Genomic DNA, 23,018 nt, shown 5'->3' on the forward strand with positions numbered 1-23,018 from the left:
AAGATGACGTCGTACTGGGGGATGTCGCCACCCAATACGGGATTGTGAGAGGGGAGCCAAAAGATGGATTGGGAAGAGCGGCCCCCCTGTTATCCGCGGGGGAAACGGGACCAGGGTTAAAAAGGTTCTTTTCGTCGGCCGCCCCGACGTCCCCTTTTTTCCCGGGTGCCCCCTGCACCCGGGATAAAAGGCCCCCCCCCTTTTATCCCGGTTGGTGGTGGCACCCGGGACAAAAGGGTGCCCCCGCCACGTGGGGCTGGGAGCGTACCCTTTTATCCCGGGTGCCACCACCAACCGGGATAAAAGGGGGGGGGCCTTTTATCCCGGTTGCAGTTCGCAACCGGGATAAAAGGGTACGTCGGGGCGGGAGACGAAAAGTACCCTTTTATCCCGGTTGCAGTTTGCAACCGGGATAAAAGGGGGGCCTTTTGTCCCGGTTGCTGTTAGCACCCGAGACAAAAGGTCTTTTTTCCTAGTTTTCTTCTCCCGCCTGTTTTTTGGAAATTGGATTTTATTTTATCTTTTCACTGCATTTCACAGATTTTGTACATGCAAAAATATATTTAATTAACGAGTAAATTGACAATAAGTATGAATTAATCATGAATTCTATACCAGTTCATTTAGCCTCTAAAATATTTATTTTACTGCATTGCTGTGATCAAGAAATTATTCAATTAAATAATTTCAATGCGCAGAAAAATCCATGTTTGTTTGTGGTTAACATTGTTCATGTTTATCTATAAAATCTTCACCTAACAAATTTAAGAAGACATGAAATCATACATAGGGTAATTACAAATTGTATCAATTAATACACAAAGGTCATGTACATTTAACGCATTACAATACAACGTTGTAAAATTTCTTCTTCACGAAAGTTCCTTGATCATGATCGCGGCGTAAGTACGGAGCCTCTTCTTAGGATAGCAGGATGCTTGGATCAACTTCAACGGCGAATGGAGGCATGCCATCAAACTGATCATAATCATCTGATTGGTCTATTTTATCCTCGACTCCCACGATTTTTCTTTTACTTGGAAGAACTATGTGGCACTTTGGCTCCCATGTCTCTTCTGGATTCCTCTTGGGTTTGCTGCACATGTCCTTCCATAGAACACCTGATGCACATCATTGGCAAGTACGAATGGGTCATCACTGTATCCAGTCTTGCTCAGATCTACTATTGTCATTCCGTACTGATCTTTGGTGACGGCAGTTAGCTTCACCCGATTGCAAAGAAATAGAGGGATGTACAGCGGTCCGTATTCGAGTTCCCATATCTCCTGTATGAAACCATAATACGACTCCTTGCTATTATTTCTGTCCATGGCATCTATGCGGACACCACTATTCTGGTTCGTGCTTTTCTGGTCCTGGGCTCTCGTGTAAAATGTGTAACCATTTATCTCATAGTCTTGGAATTTGACGATTGTGGTAGCAGGTCCCCTGGCTAACCAGGCAAGCTGTGGGTGAATCTCAGAGTTACCCATAAGTTGTTGGCGCAACCAGGAGGGAAAAGTTTCCATGTGATGACGGGTAAGCCAAGCATCGGATTTGGTCGGGTTTTTGGAAGCTACCATCTGCCTGTGCTGCTCGATATACGGAGACACAAAGGATGACTGTTGTAGAATAGTGTAGTGTGCCTTGTCGAACAAATCAGTATCATTGCTCAAACTTGATTTCCTTCCAAGGGTGCCCATTCCTCGGAGCCTCCCCTCGTGGCGTGAAGTTGGAACCCCAATCGAGTCAATTGAATCAATAAAATCAACACAAAACTCGATCACCTCCTCTGTTCCATATCCCTTGGCGATGCTTCCTTCTGGACGGGCATGATTAAGAACATAGTTTTTTAGGACTGCCATGAACCTCTCGAAAGGCCACATATTGTGTAGGTATACAGGTCCGAGAATACCAATCTCTTTTACTAGGTGAACCAGTAAGTGCGTCATAATATTGAAGAAGGATGGTGGAAATAACAACTCAAAACTAACAAGACATTGCACCACATCGTTCTGTAGCTTTGATAGCTTGGATGGATCCATTGCCTTCTGCAAAATCGCATTGAGAAACGCGCATAGCTTTACGAGCGGCAACCGAACATTTTCTGGTAGAACACCCCTCAGTGCAACCGGAAGCAACTGGGTCATCAACATGTGGCAGTCATGAGCCTTGAGATTTGTAAACTTCTTTTGTTTCATATTTATTATTCCCTTTATATTCGAGGAGTACCCAGACGGGACCATCATACTATTCAAGCATTCAAACATGCTATCCTTCTCTTACTTGCTGAGAGTGTAACTGGCAGGACGTAAATAGTGCTGTCCATTATCCCTCTTTTCTGGATGTAGGTCATCTCGTTGCCCCATGGCTTTCAGGTCCTGTCGTGCTTCCAATGTATCTTTTGAGGTTCCATAAACACCCATGAAGCCTAGCACGTTCACGCAAATATTCTTCATCAGGTGCATCACGTCTATTGCATTGCGAACCTCTAGGATTTCCCAATAAGGTAGCTCCCAAAATATTGACTTTTTCTTCCACATGGGTGCATGTCCGTTATCGTCGTTCGGAACAGGTTGGCTACCAAGTCCCTTTCCAAAGACTACATTTACATCCTTCATCATCTAGAACACACGCTTTCCATTACGGTGTGCAGGTTTTTTACGATGGTCTGGCGCTCCTTTGAAATGCATCCCGCTCTTTCTCAGCTGGTGGTGAGCAGGGAGAAATCGACGATGACCATATAAACGACCTTCTTACAGTGCTTCAAGTACATGCCGTCTGTGTCGTCTAAACAGTGGGTGCATGCCCGATATCCCTTATTTGTCTGTCCTGAAAGGTTACTCAATGCAGGACAATCGTTGATGGTTACGAACAACAGTGCTCGTAGATTAAAGATCTCTTGTCTATCCTCATCCCACACACGTACACCTTCTTCCTTCCAGAGCTGTAAAAGGTCATCAACCAACGGCCTTAGGTACACGTCAATGTCGTTGCCGGGTTGTTTTGGGCCTTGGATAAGCGCCGGCATCATAATGAACTTCCGCTTCATGCACAACCAAGGAGGAAGGTTGAACATACAAAGGGTCATAGGCCAAGTACTATGGCCACTACTCAACTCACCGAATGGATTGAATCCATTAGTGCTTAAACCAAACCTTATGTTCCTTGCTTAACTTTCAAAGTCTGGGAATGTTCTATCAATTGATCTCCACTGTGCCCCATCTGCGGGGTGTCTCAGCATCTCATCTTCCTTACGGTCTTCTTTGTGCCATCTCATCAACTTAGCATTCGCCTTGTTCCTGAACAAGCGCTTCAAGCGTGGTATTATAGGGAAATACCACATCACCTTCGCGGGAACTCTCTTTTTGGGAGACTGCCCCTCGACATCACCAGGATCATCTCGCCTGATCTTATACCGCAGGGCTTCGCAGACGGGACAAGCATCCAATTTCTCGTATTCATCACCACGATAGAGGATACAGTCATTAGGGCATGCGTGTATCTTCTGAACATCTAATCCGAGAGGGCAAATAATCTGTTTAGCTTCATATGTTGTGGACGGTAATTCATTATTCTTGGGGAGAATCTTCTTGACAATGTTCAACATCCCCTGAAATGCCTTATCGGACACACCATTTTTTGCCTTCCATTGCACAAATTCTAGTGTCATACCTAGTTTTTTATGGCCCTACTGGCAACCTGGGTACAACAATTTTTGGTGATCATCTATCATGCGCTGCAACTTTGCTGCTTCCTTCTCAGTTTCGCAATCTCTGTATGCATCTCGTATCACCTGACCAAGGTCATCAGTAGGGCCATTTTCTGCAAACTTATCTTCATCAGCCTCGCCCATTGTAGTACCTGTAAAAGCTTGGCCTGCAACCCAGTACGGAATGGTGTCATCTTCCTCCTCCTCCTCGCCATCTTCCATTACAACCCCTAGTTCACCGTGCTTGGTCCAAACCAAATAGTTAGGCATGAAACCGTATTTAAACAAGTAGCTGTGAATAGTCCCCCAGGAATCCTTTGAATACTCCTTCCTGTTATTGCATTGGAAGCATGGACAACATACGAACCCATTCTCTGGCTTGTTCTCTTTTGCCACTTCGAGAAAATAATGCAAGCCATCAATAAACGCCTTGCTCCGCCTGTCTGCATTATACATCCATTGCCGGTCCATCTGCATCGTATTACGCATGAAAATGGATTACACTTGATAATGGATTACGCGTGAAAATCGATTAAAGATCCAAACAACATGGTACAATACAACAACATGAAGATCCAAATACACATATTTAAATTAAAGTCCGAAACAACATGATACAATACAACAAGCCATCCACTGGTTATTATCAAGGAGGACTTTAAGCATCCTTGGACGGTGAAGACGAAGGTTCCGCTGACCCAACCTCATCCTTAGGTTTATTTGTGCCGCCTGAAACGGTAGTACTAAGTGGACGTGAAACACCCGGGACTGAGGGTGGAGCATAACGACCACCAAAAGGAGATTCCTGACCCGCGACAACAGCTTCTTCATGACGTTGCTGCAAATAACGAAGCATTGCTTTTTCCAGCGCGCTCTTTTTCTTCATCTTATGCTGAGGGCCAACTATGATTGGAACCTTGCCATAATAGGAACCACGATCGCCCCCACCATCGCCACTTCCTCCAGTAGCAGAAGCCATCTATGTACAAAAATTATTATCTTAACACTGCATAAGTTGTTCAACTTGAAGACCGTAATCATCTTGCGAGGATGTCCTCAACTGGGAGGCACCGCACTTCGTCATGAAAGAGGTTAGATGCTACGGAAAAGGGGACACGGTCACGATGTCCGTATCCACTCTTTCTCGTAGAATCGAACCTCCTTCTTGACATACGTTGCTGCTCGGCGGAGAACATCATCGCAGAGATGAACACGGTATGCAAGTTCAACAAGTATGGATTTAAAAAATCATATTGAATTTGATAAGATAAACCATCTAGACAAGGTAGCATCATTTTTAAACCACTGCAATAATGCATACTATATATGACACATCAATCTCCCTCACATTCTAGCTCAAAATACCTCTCCATTTTTCTACTTCATCATCACATTCTAGCAAATAATCTTTCCATCTCCAAAGCATAAATCAAAGCATAACACGAGGATGAAGTAGCAAACATTCGTAACACTTGTGTTGGCCGAGTGAAATTTCCACGAAAATTAGGGAAAAAACTTCGGGCATCACCTTCCTTGCTTGCTTCGGCACCACTGGAGAGTAGGTGAAGCTCAGCTCTCTCTGTCAATGTGCTGGACTGGCTCGGGCTGGAGGAGGAAGACTGTCAATGTGCTGGACTGGCTCGGGCTGGAGGAGGAAGAAAGTCCTCTGTCTTGGCCGTATATAATGGGATGTTTTTGTCCCGGTTGGAAGTTTAGTCCCGGTTGGAGGATCCAACCGGGATAAAAGGTGAACCCTTTTATCCCGGTTGGAGGCACCAACCGGGACTAAACTTTTTATCCCGGTTGGTGCCCTTTTATCCCGGTTGGATCCTCCAACCGGGATAAAAGGGTCCCGCCACCGACGCCCCCCAGCTAGCCATTGCAACCGAGACTAAAGGCCCCTTTAGTCCCGGTTGCAATTACCAACCGGGAGTAAATCTCCCGTCCAATTTTTCCTACCGTGGCGCACCCCTTTTGTCCCGGGCCAACTTTAAACCGGGACAAAAGGGGGCGGATCGAAAGCCAATTCTCTACTAGTGACGGATGGTCTCTTAGCATCTTAGCATGTTGATGCGTCATTGTTTTGAGTCAGACTTTGTATAGTGTGACACGGCTTAAGTTCCTGATTCCCGGTTATTTCTGTTGTACTCCCGTCCATATTTGTTCAACCCGTATATCTCGGTTCCCGTCCCACATTCTTTGGCAAGCTGTGGAACAGGGTGGAGGTGCGTCGCAAATGCATTTGTCAGGTTGTGGATCTCGTCCAAACCCCATCAAACCGCATGGGAAAAAAAGAATTGATCCCCACCCCAGTCGTGGCTGGGAACAATCTCGCTTGCGCCGCCTTACCGGCTGCCGACGCTTGCCCCCTGCGCCAGGTAGCGTGTGAGCACAGATCCACTTCTTATCTAGGAATAAAGGGTGCAGGAGCAGCTACCATGTAAGATCACACCATCATCGGAGGAACGGAATTAAAACGCGTCTCCAATAATATATAAGAGACGCGTGTATACTGAACGCGTCTCCAATATATTTATTTTTAGAAAAACGCATCTCCAATGTTCGTACATAGATAACGCGGTTCCACGAAACGTGTCACCGATAATTCCAGGTCTTCCATCGCTGATGCGTCTTCACCTGCGTCTTAACCCACGTCTCACATATGGGAGTAGTATCCGGACCCGATTTTTTTCTCAAATCTGGTTGAAACCGGAATTCGCGTCCTCTCTCTGCTGTCTCCCTTTCTCTTCCTCATCGGCATCTACGAACCATGATGCTTAAGTCATGGATCGCTGCTTTGGAATTTTTTCAAGCCGTGGTAATCGGGCCATTGTTCTTCTTGATCGTCAAGACTCTACTGGCATTTATCTGTAGGTAGCTGCTAGTCTTGTTCTGATCAGCAATAGCTATTTTTTTATTGTGATAGAAATAGAACTGTTTTCATTGTACTGTGATAGAAAGCGAACAAATTAACTGGCACAAGTTAATTTGTTTCACTTCTTTGATCCCCTCTACGTTTTCTGCAGAACTTTCATGATTGATTATGCAATTGGGGAAATTTCTGCTTCTGCCATTGATGCCTTTTGAAGACGTTATGCTGCTCCTGTATATATATTCATATATGTAAACACCGGTTAATTCCTGAATTTTACCTAATAACACCATGCTATTGTCTGATGCAGCATGTTGTTACTTGACTGAAATTGTCTCATCACTTTTGCCATTACTGATTTAACTCAGTCTTACTAGGCAGTAGAATTTTTTATATCTAATGCACGTTTGTGATACAGGCAGGGTACGACTGGAAAGTACGACAGCGAGCTGAACCTGCAACCGCTGCTCAGCGACTGGTACCACAAGAGCGCACACACCCCCAGGGGCGGATCCAGAACGGGGCTGCGCCCCGGGCTGAGCTGTTGAATCACACCTAAAATAGTCTAATTTTATCTCCTAAGCCTCATTTTGTTAGGCTAAACAGCACATAGGTTAAAGGGACTCCATGATCTCGCCCCGGGCTGCAGCCCTCTCTTCCAAGCCTTTCAAGTGGATCGGTGAGCCGCAGGCACAATCCATGATTTAACATAATTTCTAAGTACGTGCTTGTTTGAAGCAGAATCTCTGTACTGAAAGTCCTCAGTTCTGCCAAGGAAAAAGAAGGCATGCTAAGAATTTCCGATATCCATCGCAGTATTGATCTTGAAGAAATATGGAAGAAGACAACTTTCACAAGGCAAGTATATTGTATTTCCACTGTCTAAAAAATTAACATGAACTATTCTTGTGTTTTCCATCTGCTACCCTATATTCCACCTTAATGTTTCTACTCAACACGCATATGCCTGTAAATATGCACTGTTATATTTCATATTGCTTTCTTTTACTTGGTTGCCAAAAATACTTCAGAATAAATTACCCTTCCATTGCGTGTTCACTTTGATCTGGATTGGCTAAGTTCTTTTGGGGTAAGATCCATTGCACCATTCTGAATATAATTACCAGTACTTGGAACTGTAATCCATTGCAATTACTGTTGAATGTTGTTTGGCTGTTGTCTTAGGATTATTGAGGAGGTAGTTGCAGTTGGCTGTAATTTGACAGCATGATAGTACTGTTTATTATATTTTCCTAGTTGCTCTATCTAATCATGTACAATTAAACAAGAACTTGATTGCTAAATGGATGCCCAGACACGAGAGGCCATTACCTTGGTCGACCAGTTTAATCTACCCGTTATAGTGTTCTTTCTTATATTGAGTGTACAGCTTCAGTTCTAAGTTCTAAAACCTAGAAGTATTTGCTCCTAGTAAGATCTAAGTTCTATATGTCCTTCGTGTGCTAGTAACCTTGGTTGAACTGATCTCTGGACATATATATTGATATAGACCCGTAGTGCAGTACTCGTTCGTATAGCTAGCAGGTCTCAATTGCTTTTTCTTACCGATAATGCCAGGATCGTTCTAACGAGAAAAAGATGGATGTAGTACTATCACAATTACTTCTACTTTCAGTTCTTCTTGTACAGATGCACACGCATGTGAGTACTATATTGATGATCCGATGTATCTCCTTTCTATGAATTGGTTGCAGGCAATGCAAATCAAAGATGTCACTAGATCTGGGTCTCTAGACCATGATAATTTTTTTAATTCATCATTGGAGACGCAGGTTTGCAAAACGTATCTCTAATGAGAAAGTCATTGGAGACGCATTTTGTCAATCCGCATCTTCTATGAGGTTATTGAAGACGTGGGTTCTCAAATCTATGTCTGCAATAATCCTCATAGGAGACGCAGATTTGCCAAAACACATCTTCAATGTGTTTCATATGAGAGATGCAAATTTGGACACGCGAAAAACTCGCATCTCCTATGTGAGTTGAGCTACGTCTTCCAATAAAGCATTCTGACATAATAGACTATGGTTGCGAAGTTCAAGGCTTAGAGATGCAGTTGCATCTCATGTGCACACGCCAAGGTTATTGTTTCTAAAGTTAATTCTTGTGTCCTACTTTTCCATTATGTATTGGGGGCCATAATGGTAGTCTTTTAAATCGTGACATAATAAGAATTCCTTTTAGCATTGTGATCAATACTAGTCCATCAACCCGTGCTCCCGCACGGGCTAATAGTTTTAGAAGTTATTATATTTAAAAATTATTTAAAAATTAAACTCCTAGTTAATAATTAAAATTGTTTACCTACTACTCTCTTATTTTTCAATACTTCAACATAATACTTATATAGATATGCACCTTGTCCAATTGTGATTGATTTTTAATTAATAATTACTCAATGCACTTTTTCATCCATATTCATATTTTTTCCATTTTGTATCACACCTCCAATCCTCCATACATTATTTTTAGCATACAAATCAATATTTTTCATTGATTCCTCACGTGCATGTATAAATGGTCTAAATGGTGGTACTCATCATGTCTATATACTTTAACTTAGTATTTTTCTATTAACAATGACATAAATAGGCAATTTAAAATTATATATTAATTTACTTTTTGATATTTCTGTATGATGCACATGAAGATAATTAGATTAAGATTTAGGTGTTTACTTTAGGTTATTTTTAATAACGACATATGTGGATAACATAGATAAAATTTTAGAATGACATTTTAAGTTATGCTTTATAATGATGTGTATTACTAAATTGGATGAATGTTACTTTAGATTATTTTTTATAATAGCTAAGCTCGGTAATTGAAATATAGGTTTAGAGCTCATTTTTGAATATTTTCCCAATAATAGTGGTGGGTAACTTTTTAGAAAATATAATAGATCAATGGCTATGATTATTAGAGTTTACAGGATTGGTGTTTGACGTTTTTAATTTTTATGAGAATTTGTCTCTTTTTTTTGGCTTGTCTCATGGGAACTAATGCGGAGCCTCCAATGGAAAAAAAATGAGACTACATTGCTAAAAAACTATTACCATAAGCTAGCTCTCGTTTGTTAAATATTCGAACACACAATGCTTATGTAGATATATACTTAATATCTTCATCCAATTGTGATAGATTTTAGTAAGTAATTACTCTATAATATTTTCATCCACATTTATAATCTTTAAGTTTTCACTTTGCATCGCAGATATGTCCTTGAATTTGTTTAATGAACCTTAAGTTTGAGATACAATTTTAACATAGAAATCTATATTCTTATCACTTTATATCCTTATAAATGTGACACACATCATACGTATAGACCTTAATTATTATATCGTATACCATTGGTGTAAGATATAGACGATTTAGAATCATATATTGCTGTATATTTTTAATTAAGGTTATTTGATCCAAACATAGAGGTACCTCATGTTATTTTTAATAATGGCATGTGTGGGTAATATAGATGCAAATTTAAGGGGCTACTTTAAGTTTTTAAAGTAATAGTGGTAGGCAATTCAGTTGCAAATTAGGGGTTATTTTAAATATTGTTTACAATGGCATAAGTGGGTAATTTTGATGAATATTAGGGGATTACTTTAGTTTATTTTATATAATGGCAGATGTGGGTAATTTATATATAAATTTAGGGGGTTACTTTAGGCTATTTTCATAATGGCATAAGTGGGTAATTTTTTAGAAAATATAATAGATCCAATGGCTATGATAATTTGAATCTATCGATTGATGGTCGGATGTTTTGCTTTTTTGTGAGAATTTCTAGGATTTCTCTCTTTTTCTAGAGTGTCCACCTAGGAATCCTAGGTGACTTCACTTGGAGGCTTCAAAAGGAGCCTCCAATTAGTAACAGTAAGAAGTAAGATTGGGGACATGAAATGCTCTAAATAATCTGTCAAGAACACATAGAACATTTTGATAGACTGTCAAACTTGGTACAACCTAATATAATCACATGACACGATTTAGCTGTCATTACTGACTATAGCCTTTGTCAGGTCCCGACCCAAAGGCACCATATATAAGAGGCAGCTTATAATGCTACCTGTCACTATTAGATCATTAGTGTTCAATTCATGTAGCGATCTTCAGTTAGCCATAAGCTAGCACAATCATGCGTAGCATGCTTACGCAACTAAAGCTCCAAACCAACACATGTGTGGATCGCTCATCACAACTGACACAAGAACACATATCAACCTGTGTTCTCACATTACTCTCGTTAAAAAAAAAGGGTAAGGTAGAAACTGAGGCACCCAATAAAACTTTTTCATAAAACATAATTTAGCTGCAAAACATAATTAAATCAAAGAACACAAGAGCACCCAATTGACACAAGCCACGTAAATGATTAAATCAAAGGCCTAATTAAGTGAACGGACTAGAGAACCTCAAAACAGAATTTCAAGATAGGTACTTTCAAATAAAACATATACTAGACTAAAAAAACATTTCAGGAGCATGGGAGCAGCGGCAACGATAGCAAACTTCTTTTAGCTGCAAACACATGGTCCCACATATAGTCAAATTACATAGCACGCTGGAAGTTTATCCCCCGTTGTAACTGAATCACACATACAGTCAGCTCCAACATACACCCAAATTCAATGTCTGAGATAATTATTTGAGATACTTAACAATTGCTGTCGTAAATAGAACAGCGCCATTAGCCAGGAGGCTTCTTCTTTTAACTTCTTAGCAAATAATTAAACTTACTGATCAATTTTTGCCAACTCCACCAAGATCGATGGCCGACAACACAAAGAGATAGCAAAGGAGAACACCAAGGTCGATGGCGAGGGAGTAGCAGCAGTCCAACCCAAATGCCGGAAAATAAGCGAGCCTCGGCAACTCACCTGTGCATTCAACAACGAGACAGACATGACCGAGCCATGGATGGGTCAGCAGCGATAAAGCAAAATTAATGGATAGCGCAGCAAGCGATTCGCGGCGCAGAATACAGCACTTACCTAAGAAGTGCGCCCCTGACCAGTTTCTTCTTGTAGTAATGAGAGTGGCGCACCTCGAAGAGGGAGTGGTGGTGGCCTGCCTCCGGGCCATCCCACTCCAGCGCATCCCACACCTCCTTCTCCATCTCCACGGTCGGCTTCTTCTCTTGGCCACCGGTGGCGATGACGGTTGATAGCCGGTGCATGGCCCAGCAACCGCTGACCTTGACGGTGTGCAGCATGGGCGTCACCATCTTGACCACACATATCTGCTGCAGCAGCGGTAGGTCCTGCAGGCGGATGGTGGTAAGCTTCGGGAACGTTGCACCGTAGGTGGCTATGTCCCTCCTCCGTCTGCTATATGTCATCTTCAGTACGAAGACGTGCCTCAACTCGCTGCAGTGGATGATGTTCAGGGTCTCCAAACTCGGGAAGGAGTAGGTTCCATCAGCATGTAGCACGAACTCTAGTCTGGGGCAGGAGCGCAGGTGCAAGTGCCGAAGATTAACAAAGGAGCGATAGTCACCTCTATCCATCCAGTCAGGCTTACTGCTCTTGCACCAGATGTAGCGGGCCTTGGGCAGATCCGATGCCCAGAAAGTCTCCATTTGACCGAAACTGGTCGAGGCCGCAGAGAAGATGGTTTCCATGTTACTGCACCGTTCTACACGGCACCACCTAACGCCGGGATAATAGACAAAATGCAAACTAGCACTCATGGAGACATCATGGACATGAAGGAACTCAGCATGGGATGCCATAATATCATGAAGTTCCTTATGTGCTACTGCTAGTTCACTCTCCAGACTGTGGCTCCCTTGAGCGACCTCAATGTAGCGATTCACTGCTGATGCTGGAGGGAGAAGCTGCGGGAAATCTTGCATTGGGACGTCTCCCCCCACATCAGGGACATCCACGTATGGGATTGTTGGGACTACCTGAGGCCTCAAGTGGTGGCTGGGTTTGATCTTCTCCTTACAGGGTCCTTCAAATTGTAGGGCACCACCACTGTTGATGGATGAAGAGGTAAAATGGATGCTAAACTGAAAATTCTCACTCCGGGCTGTCATTCGGTTTTCTATTGGGAAGTAAAGGGAACGGACAAGCCTTGCATCCACTAGAACAGCATGCAGTCTAAAGGATTTCTTCTGGTCAAGGCCAAGGGATGGCCAAGGATGTCGGATTCCAGCTCGTGTATCAATGCACAGCAACTCTAAGTTAAAACACCTCTTGTTCCATATTATTGCACGAAGATTCTCACAGCCTATTAGAAACAGTCGCTTGAGCCCTGGGACCTGCACCACCATAGTTTCAAAGTTGAGCATCTTGATTGCAGTTCCAGAGAGGTCCAGTTCCACAAGGTTGGGAAGGCCACGCAAGAACAAATTTTCTAGTAGGGTGCAGCCTTCCAAGGAGATCTTGGAGGCTTTGGCTTGCTTCTCATCTGCAGAAGATGGACGCAAATTGCTGGGGGGTAACTCAACACATGGTATCCATTTCCTGGATGCTGGCCCATAACTATCAAAGCTGAAAGATATGAGAGAGGAAGGAAGAGCATCAGGGATAACAACAGTTTCCAATTCTTCACAACCATCAAGAACAAGCACCTTAAGACTACAAGCCTTTGATAGACTGGCTGGTAGAACTGTCACCCAAAGACTTCCAGACAAGTCAAGTATTTCCAACTTTGTCTTGTCCATAAAGGACGTGCTAATATCTGTTAATGTCTCACCTTGTGATTTGATTATTCTGAGCTTCTCAAGGTTCAGTAACCGTCCCTGCAGGTGAGTATTGTCCGGCCAGCATCTGCTTCCTTCTACATGTAGCTCCCTAAGGTTAATCATGAGCTCCAACTTCTCTTGAGAGAATATCTCATTCCAGACTGTGTAACGTAGATCCAACACATATAGACCACATAAAGTCGCCCATTGCCCACTGCTATGACTGGTGGTATCATCTGTGCAGTGATCCAATCCGAGGAACCTTAGGGCTTGGCACACAAAGAAAGGAGGTGATGCAAAACTGAAGGCACAATGACACAGAACAAGCAGACCAAGGTATCTGGCATTCGTGAACAAGCTAGCTGGTAAATTTGTTGGGGAATTTGGTGTTTCAAATGCCAGGAAGAAGGACGATGTCACTGCAGGTATTTCTCGCACACCGTGTGCTTCTAGATTCCTTGAGGTGACTGAAATCCAGCGGTAGGGTCCCTCCTCATAGCCCAAACCGCCCTCTTTAACAGCCCACAAAAATGGCGGTTTAGTTCCCAACATGACATTTGTTAGCACCTCATCAAGCAAGTAAACACTATCACACTCCCATGTTATCTCACGATGCAACGAGTCACTGATTTCCTTTGCAGTGTCCTCTTTTATGATTCCATCGCATATCCAATAGTTTGAAGCTTGAGCAACCCAATCATATTTGGTGATTCTATGAAAATTGTAGTGTAGGCACAATTCGTAGAGACAGCAATCTTTGACCATTGTATTTGCTGCGTGGATGCTTCGCAGAAATGGGTAACGAGCTACTATGGCAGCAACCTCACCATCCAGCACACTGTTAAAGATTCTCCTGATCCTGAGTTCGTCCCTGCAACCGTAGAAATCCTGGGTGTATCTACATTTGTCTGCTCTCATAGACATCCTGCTCCTAAAGTTTATGGTCAGAGACCTTCTCCTAAAGGCCCATATCATTGCATGGTTTCGGAATTCTGAAAATGGAGGAACACCCATGGTGGCCACGTCAATCTCCTCATCACTACCATTAAGAAAAAGGATCAAGAATTTGCTATCCTTCAGGGTTTCATAAATCATTGTAGCAACACCTCGTACCACATCCCTAGATCTTTGGTCCACTCCATCAAAGTCATCCTCCTCGTCCTGCTTATCCAGCAATGCCATTGTTTCATTGCCAAGTTTTATCTCCTCAGCAATGACTCTCTGCATGGCCCTTCTACCATTCCATGCTGAGCAATCCAAATAAACTATTCGGTCAAACCATGTTTCTTTAGGAGGAGCCTTCAGATCATCAAGGACTTTCTGGGCAACAGATCGAAGGACTGGTGCCGTCCCGAATCCATCCCAGCCATGAAAATAAATGACTTTTATACTTGAATTTCTACAAATTTTAGAAAGTAGGTCGCCCCTTGCTTCAGACTCGAGCGTTACCTAAAGTAGAAGAATTAGTATATATAGTAAGCAAATGAATGGAGGTCGTCTCGTTTGTTGCAGCTTGTTTTATGAAAATGAATTAAGATATATCTGCGTCCATTTGTCAATCTGATACGGATGTTCGAATACAAATGTTGTTTCAATTCCTATTATTGTTTAATTGGTGAAACTTAAATTGCACAATATGTGTTTATATGACCTGTATGCTACAGCTTTCAATAGTGAAGTATGAAAAGAATTGTCTGAAAGAAAGAAGTAAAATGTGAAAGAATAGTACCCATGGCCGCGGTTGAGGATAATGCACCATTGGTGACCAATATATATTCTCTGTACGCACAAGACCAAGCAAGAAAGCAGCAGCAAATTAACTGGCCTAACCCATGATCAGTTTCGCCACCACCTATATGAGCATATATAGTAGCACAACAACCACATTAAGACAATCAACAATGCACAGCAATCTTTTTTTTCTGCAGAGAACAAAATAACAGAAGGGGGCGACAACGCTGTAGCCTGTATTGCTGTAAGCAAGCTAATAAGCAAGCAATGTTGTTTTTTCTAGTAAGTAGTGCTACATACCAGGTTGATAAATGTCGACCAACAAGGAGCTAAGAGCAGCCGAGATCAAAGCAGATCTCGAAGACTCGAACCTGAAACTTCTGAAGGAGCACTCCTACCTGGGACTAGTAGGTATTCGTACTAAACCAAAGTAGAGAAGAACTGTGAGATGGACCTAAGAATATGGTTTTCCCTTGCCGCTGGGTTTTGGCCTTTCCGCCAAAGCATGATACCTTGCTTCTTGATTATCACGAGCCCTTTCCCTCTTTATTCCCAATGGATGAAATTCACGTGCCTGCTAGCTTTATCCTTGTAAAAGGTATTCGAGTCCCTCCATGAGTACACATGTCTTTCCAGTGGCAGAGCTAGAATCTTGCACCACATTGTCTTATGGCAAAAGCTTTCGTAACTAAATTGAACCTTATGGCTAAAAATCAGGTCATATAGATAATGGTTCCAATATAATATAGATCAACCTTCTATTACATCTTTTTTCTTGAAACCGATATCTCCATCCTTTTATTTCATCAATACTCTTAGTCAGAGCTAAGAACTAAACTCGGCCCATTTTAATTTATATAACATTGCCGCATGACAAGTATTATCTATATATACAATAGAGCATGAGTTTTCTATAACATATTATTACATACTATAAAAAGCATGAGTGTTTTAGATAATGTTTTCCACCAATGCAAGAGATAACCACCTGCACCTGGCCCATTGCGTAGATTAGAGGGTGTGAAAGCAGGAAAGATTAGAGCAAAAAACATCCATCGGCATTCCGCTGTTTTTGTTTTGTAATCATCACCACACCAACCTGCTTACCCACCACACAGGAACCCGGTCGCGACATTCCGTGCCTGGCTTACCAAATGATCATATGGGCACGAGATTTCCTAGTTCCTATTACGCAAACTGGATCTGCGTTGGCCTAAGGAACCCACGGGAAGCAATCAACAACAATTCCTAGAACGGTAAGGCTTTAAGGATTCCGGCCATGACGATTCTCATGCCTCTTCCATCCTAAGGAACCAAAATTCCACTACCTTAAGTCCCTCAACTTCCATTGCTAATTCTCATACCCCTTCCAAAATGGTTGTCAAATGAACGGTAAGGCTTTAAGGATTGGAAACCAAACAGCTCCAAAAAATTCATATCAATGTACTACCTTAACATAGCATGCCGATTAACATCTCTAAATATCTTTACCTCAAAGAGAACTTCTAGAACGTTACTGAATCAAATAGATATACAATTCCTAGAAGATAATAGAGATATCATATAAAACTTTAGTTTCAAATATGTTTCTAGACAAAGATTTTATACATAAAAGACATTTACATTGCTACATAAAAATGATTGTGTATGTATTTTAGCTATGGTCATATGAGAGCACTAGTTACTTGACAAGAACTATAGTGTGATCGATATTACATATGCATGGAAGCCAACTGACTAGTGACTTTCTCATCATTGAATTCTAGGAAGTGGCACAACATTTATTGAGATATATTGTAACCCATGTGAACAGAGAGTGGACTCAGAAAAACAATGAACTCGCACAACATGCAAAGCTCATATTATGCGTTGTCGAGACTGTGTGCTGCTATATGTTAGAATTAATATTAACTTTTTAAAATTTTGAGCAAACTTGAATATAAACTCAGTTTTCATTTTTTTTCAGTGTTTGAGCAAAAATGCAGGACAAGTAGAGCAAGGTGCAAAAGTTTATTGCCTCATAATATACAAGTTTGCGAGCTCATAGATAATGTATAAATTGTAACATGTTTCATAGAACTATCTTACAAAGGTTGTGCCGCTGAAAACGACAATGACGGCCCCAAGATGAGGAATCTAACAAGAAGATGAGATGCAGAGCTCTCGTTGTTTGCTGGCATTGTTCTTGTACACTTTTAATACTCATAGGACTACTCACAGGAACACATAGGCAAGTCAGTGTTGTTCTGGTTGTGCTCCTATGTCAACCTATTCTCTCATGAACATACTGCCTTCCACCTCTCCAGCCAGCTCCAGTTGCCATTGCATTTCTGGAAATTCTAATGCTTGAGTGAAGAACCATGGTGGCGACTACTGGACAGAGAGACAACCAATTGTTCAAGTCATTGATTCAAGTCCAATGCCTACTCCATGGGCACCATATTGATGTACCTCACCCTTTTCTTCCGATAGACTTGTTCACTGTTAGATGTGATCAGGTTCAGCAAAGGGGCCGAGCTGTGCGGACGCCCTGGGCCTCCAAAACAAAGGGGCCCATCCCAATAAGTAGTATACTCCGGTAGGCAGGGGACTGTATGTAGATTGTATTTGGGCAAGGCCTAAAGAACGAGCGCCGCAGAGCAAGCCACAAGCCACGTAACGCAAGTCCCCCTGCTGAACCAGCAAAGCGAATCGCCAATTTGCTTGCCCTCTCTGCCCGAGCTGCGCGCGTGCGACTTGTCGAGTCGGACTCTTCTTCTCCTCACGGCATGATGCCCTGATCCGATCGCACGAGCGACGCGCCGAAACGGTGGAAAACTTCGTTTTCCCGAGTCTGACGAACTTGCTGAGTTTATGATGTTAGTTTTGGATCCACTTTAAGTGTTTATAATTTTTAGATTATAAGTGCATGCATTTCATGTGTATATTGTTGCTGATAACCATTATTTGTATATTCATATTAAGGGCCTCGTTTTTTAATCTCGATCAGGGCCACGAAAACCTCAGGACCGGGCCTGCTTGGCTCTTATCATCTATCTGCAGACTGCAGCTGCCATAATCGAGAGTTCGAAGCCACACGCGTTTGTCACTACCTAACCTACCTCGTTTAAATCCGCCTTATTTTATTAGACCCTTCAATAACTTTGGCGAAAACAATGGCCATCAATCGCGTCACCACTGATACCATTCATCGCACATCGCTAGAGTAGTAGCTTGCAGCTTATGGGACTGAGGTTGCAGTCAAAGTTGGCAACTCGATCTGATGCATCACCAGATCGATGTGTGTCTGCATCACTGCATGCCCAGAGCATGTGCGATCAAAAGTTGGACTCCGAGGAGTAACCAGGTTCGCGTGTTATTGTTTTATTAGTTGCTGCAGACGTCACTGGCACGGAGACAATCCAAAGCGTTGGGACGATTCTGTATGATCAATTGTACAACGACACTCTAGATCCACTCGCTCGTTTACACTGCTCCAAAATATAAGGCTATCTTAGTTTTATTTGAAGTTAATAACTTCTATAACCTCGACTAAATTTATAGAGAATACTAAATAAATAAACTACTGAAAAAATATTCTACAATGGATTTGACGGCATATATGCATGTTGGTGCCTTTTTGGATAAATTTGATTAAAGCTAAGAAAATTTAACTTATTGCGAAATTAAAATGGCCTATATTTTAAGCGGAAGGCGTGTGTAGATTAATCAAGGTTTTAATCCCAATCCTGACAAAAAAAAAATACAAGCCACGTACATCACCAGGTAAAACAAATTTATAAAGAAGACCGGTCCTTTTGCAAGTAGAACATCCGACAAGAAGACCGGTCCTTTTGCAAGTAGAGCATCCGACAACTAAATGTCGTGATCCATGAAAAAAAGTTTGGACACATATATATTTCCGTATTACTATGTAGAATAGCATTCCTTTATACAAGTTCGGGTCTATTTGGATCCCATAGCTAATGGATGAAAGTGTTAAAGTTTAGCACCTTTATGTAATGGAGGGCTAAACTTTAGCCCACCCTTAAAAAGGTGCAAAAGCATTAGCTGGTGGGAAGAAGCTAATGGGTGCTAATGCTTGTGAAAAGATAAAAGGAGAGAGGAGAAAAGGGAGGAGACGAGGAGATAAAGGGCAAAAATGATATTTCATAAATTTTAGCTCTATCCATTAGCTATATCTCCAAACAAAAGTGCTACTTTAGATAGGCTAAATTTTAGCACTTGCTAAACTTTGCTAAACTTTAGTAATAGCACATCCAAACATGCCCTACATGTGATAATTAAAGATCCAATAATCTCAAAGGTGGATCCCAGTGCATTGGAAGAGAAATTTGGCCACCTATTTACGAGTGCTGGTGCCCCGTATATTTCGTCGGAGTAAGTCACTTTCGTAGCCGCTTTTTAATTAAAAACTTTTATAGCCATTGGAAATGTATAAAGAGTTATGTGTTTATTGGCATTTTGTGGATGGGAACCCAATATGGTTTGTACTCCATCTGTCCTTTTGACTTTTCTAGATACATAATTGTTGCTACGTACTTAGATATATATTATGTCTAGGTACATAGAAAAATTAAAACGAATATGGGATGGAAGGATCGGAATACGTCATAAAAAATATTGAGTTGTGGAAATACAACTTTCTTGTGGAAACCAACAAAGTTGTGCCAACATCGTTCTATTTTAAACCATATTATTACAGTGAGTCGCAGCGATTCATTTTAATTTTTAAAGATGAATCCAAGAGAAATTAAAGTTTGAGTCAAAAGTAACTGTTTTTCAAGAAAAACTGTTAGGCTTTTATAAATTAAACAAAGTGATATTTACAGAAGACTTGCAATAATTACACGGAGGTAGAGGTAGACGAAAGAATAAAACTATCGACTCTAGCCACTGAGAAACAACCGGTCGAAAGTTATCTCTAACTTTATGTAGCTGGAGGATAACTTGAACCTCGCAATCCAAAGCCTGGTTGTGACACCTTTAAAAATCTTGTTATTCGTGGTATTCCAAATTTTCCTTGCTGCAATGATGAAAATCTCCATAAAGAATGGTCAGGAAGCCGCTTGCCTTTGCTAACACAATTTGCTCATGCCCATTGGCCCAGTAGATCCAAAGCTTTTGCCAGCAAGCTACGGCCAAACAAAGAACAAGTGGCTAATGTCTTCCTCAGCTGCCGCTCTTCCACTGCACAGGACGCAAATTGTTACCAGGTTGGATGTTTAAACGATCCACCGAGAGAACTCAGGACATGTACTTCCTCTGTCCCAAAATACCAATAGTAATTGGAGATGGAGGGAGTATATGCTGAGGGTATATATGCATTTGGTTACATTTCTCTTTCCACCTATGAATTCACTACCTCGTACCATGAACTGCAAAAAGGTGCCACATGCGGTTTCGTCGTCAAGCCAGTTGCAAAAATATAGTACTAACCAATGAATGCTAGAAAAATCAGTATGAATGATTCCAAATACGATGCAACAAACATTCTTTAAATATACAAGAAACTCGAACCCAAATATACATATATGTATCTCCTTTTTTAATCTGTCTTAGACCCTTTAATTACTTTGGCAAATTAAAAACAAATAGCAGTCGATCGCGTGTCACCGATAGCTTATTTGCTGTTGGGCTGATGAGGTTGCAGTCAAAGTTGGCATCTCTGCTGCGTCACCAGATATGTCTGCATGCCGAGAGCGTGAGCACCCAAAAGTCTTGGACTCCGAGGCGTAAGGTTCATGAGTCATCATATGGCACAAGAAGACCTCGAATTGTGCGGATTTGTTTTAGTTGCCGCACATGTCACGGCCACGGAATCAGTCAAAAGCATTTGGACTTTGGACGATTCTTTGACCAATTGTACAAAGACACGCTAGATCCTCTAGTTCGTTTTCATATACTACCTAGTACTTGCACTCTTTTAAAAAATAGGTGGTTCTAATTTCATTCTAAATCAAATTTATTAAATTTTGGCTGAGTTTAGAGAAGATATATTAATATCTACAATACTAAATAAATACAAAGTGATGCACTTCTTTAAATATTTGGTTAAAACTAGAGAAACTTAACTTGAGAAGGATTGTGTATATATCAATTAACACAAGGTTTTGATCCCAACTACGATAAAATGCAAGCCATGTATATCACCAGGAAAAACACATGTATCCAGAAGACCGGCGCTTTCGTAAGAAGAGCATCCGACACCTAAATGTCCTGATCATGGGAAAACTTTGGTATTTACAAGTGTTGACGTAAAATTAGAACTTCAGACTTCTGCGTTGAACAACACAGAGGATATGTGAGATCTGCTTAACTCCACCACAGGCTCCAAATCGGCTCGCGAGTGGTGCAAGGCATGCCAGTCAATTTAACTTGAAAATTGATAAGGTTAACATTAAATTCTTGAGCCGATCGGCGGCGAAGCCTTTCGAACTCATGCGTATGCGTTCTTGGAATAAACACCACAGCAGATAGGTTCTCAATATAATCATGTGGTGTAAATAAATGAAAGTGTCAGATTTAGTGACCGGCAGTCCACCAGGAGGTTACCCAAGTGGTAGATTTGTAGGAGGCAAAAATCGTAAGATCAAGAACTCGAATGATAACACAGGGATGCAAGGTTTAGATAGGTTCAGGCCTTCGGAGAGTAATACCCTATGTCCTGTATTTTGGTGGATTGTATTGCTGATCGCAAGTGCAAAGAGTTAACGTGCCCTCGGGGGACGCCCCTAGTCACCTTATATAGACTGACGACCTAGGGTTACAAACAGATAGGACCTAATCCTAGTCGGTTGTTACAAGGAAATCAATCTAAGTCGGTTTACAATATGTATCCCGCAATATCCGAGTGGAATCTATTTTGCTCGGCTCCAAGCTTGTGTTCTACACGTCTTTATACCTTGCCTGCCCGCCATGGTCGGGCAGGACCCAGTTGTCAAGCCGGCCATTATCCTGTAGGGACCCGTGGGTACCCTTATCTCTCAAGCCCCCGAGTAATGTGGAGTCGAACAGGATCCTGACGGATGCACAACGAAGCTTGTAATGTACTCGGCTAAAGTTGCGGTTTCATCATAGGGATGGAGAGGCTACGCAGTGCTCAAAAAATAAAGAGATATTGAAGCGTCCACTAGCGTATGATCAAATACGCGTGGCTATGCAACTACCGAGCTTTGGGATGTCTGGCATCCTGTAGATCAAAGGGAAGCACGTGGAGGGTGTCGTAAGATGCACTTCATATGGAGTAGCCCCCAAGCATTTAAGCGATTCAAGTAATCAGTCCAATGATCGAAAATTTATGCAGTAGTTGTATTGTAATATTTCAAAATATGGTTCCCAGTGCCCGAGCGCAAGGACTGGCAGGGTCAAGGAGGCACGCCGACCTGAAATAAACGTCCAGCCTCTAAGCGCGAGGACAGATAGAGCCAACGAGGCACAACGACCTCAAATAGGCACCCAGCCCCCAAGCACTAGGACTAGCAAAGCCAAGGAGTCATGCCGACCTGAAATAGGTGCCGAGCCCCCGAGCACAAGGACTGGCAGAGCCAAGGAGGCACGCCGTGAGACTTAATGGAAAACTCGTAGATTTCGTCCACTGCGTGTGCCGTAACATGAGGCTCACGGATTCCATGGCTAGGTTTACGCTGTCAACACCTTCAAAAGCCGAAGGGGCGTGGTTTCCTTTTCATTTCCATTCCTCTCACCCTGAACACCGCGGCCGCCAACGCCATTGCCACCGCGCCTGAGAACCCTAGGTTGCGCCGTCGTGCCCTCGAGCCGCATCCATCACCTCTCGCCCGGTGGCAGTAGCCACCGCCACCACGCTGCCATTTCCCGCTTTTTGCGAACCAAGATGCCCGCCTACATCCGATCTGCGTCTCGGGGAATGCAAGCATCAGACCTGTCCACCTACTGGGTGAAGTCTGTGATAACTGAGGAGTGGATCCAAGCTCTGGTCAACCGCGGCCTGCTTGGACCCAAGG

General features: G+C 42.3%; 1 protein-coding gene across 1 annotated transcript; it reads right to left on the reverse strand.

Annotated features, from left to right (window-relative positions):
* Positions 1 to 11,074: 11,074 nt before the first annotated feature.
* Positions 11,075 to 15,497, reverse strand: LOC101784915. The gene is made up of 4 exons (XM_004975220.2): positions 15,334 to 15,497; positions 15,032 to 15,154; positions 11,603 to 14,751; positions 11,075 to 11,488 (listed from the first exon to the last, which is right to left on the reverse strand). The coding sequence occupies exons 2-4, from the start codon at positions 15,059 to 15,061 to the stop codon at positions 11,485 to 11,487; spliced, it is 3,183 nt and encodes a 1,060-aa protein (XP_004975277.1). The 5' UTR covers positions 15,062 to 15,154; positions 15,334 to 15,497; the 3' UTR covers positions 11,075 to 11,484.
* Between the last annotated feature and the right edge of the window lie 7,521 nt (positions 15,498 to 23,018).

Source organism: Setaria italica, chromosome VII (assembly GCF_000263155.2).
Source record: "Setaria italica strain Yugu1 chromosome VII, Setaria_italica_v2.0, whole genome shotgun sequence".
NCBI classification, from domain to species: Eukaryota; Viridiplantae; Streptophyta; class Magnoliopsida; order Poales; family Poaceae; genus Setaria; species Setaria italica.

What these genes read in the sequence shown, in the direction of transcription:
- LOC101784915 (XM_004975220.2), bottom strand. Translation starts at nt 15,061, where the DNA reads ATGGTGCATTATCCTCAACCGCGGCCATGG. An exon ending in ATCCTCAACCGCGGCCATGG is followed by an intron (nt 14,752 to 15,031) that starts GTACTATTCTTT and finishes CTTCTACTTTAG; the next exon opens with GTAACGCTCGAGTCTGAAGC.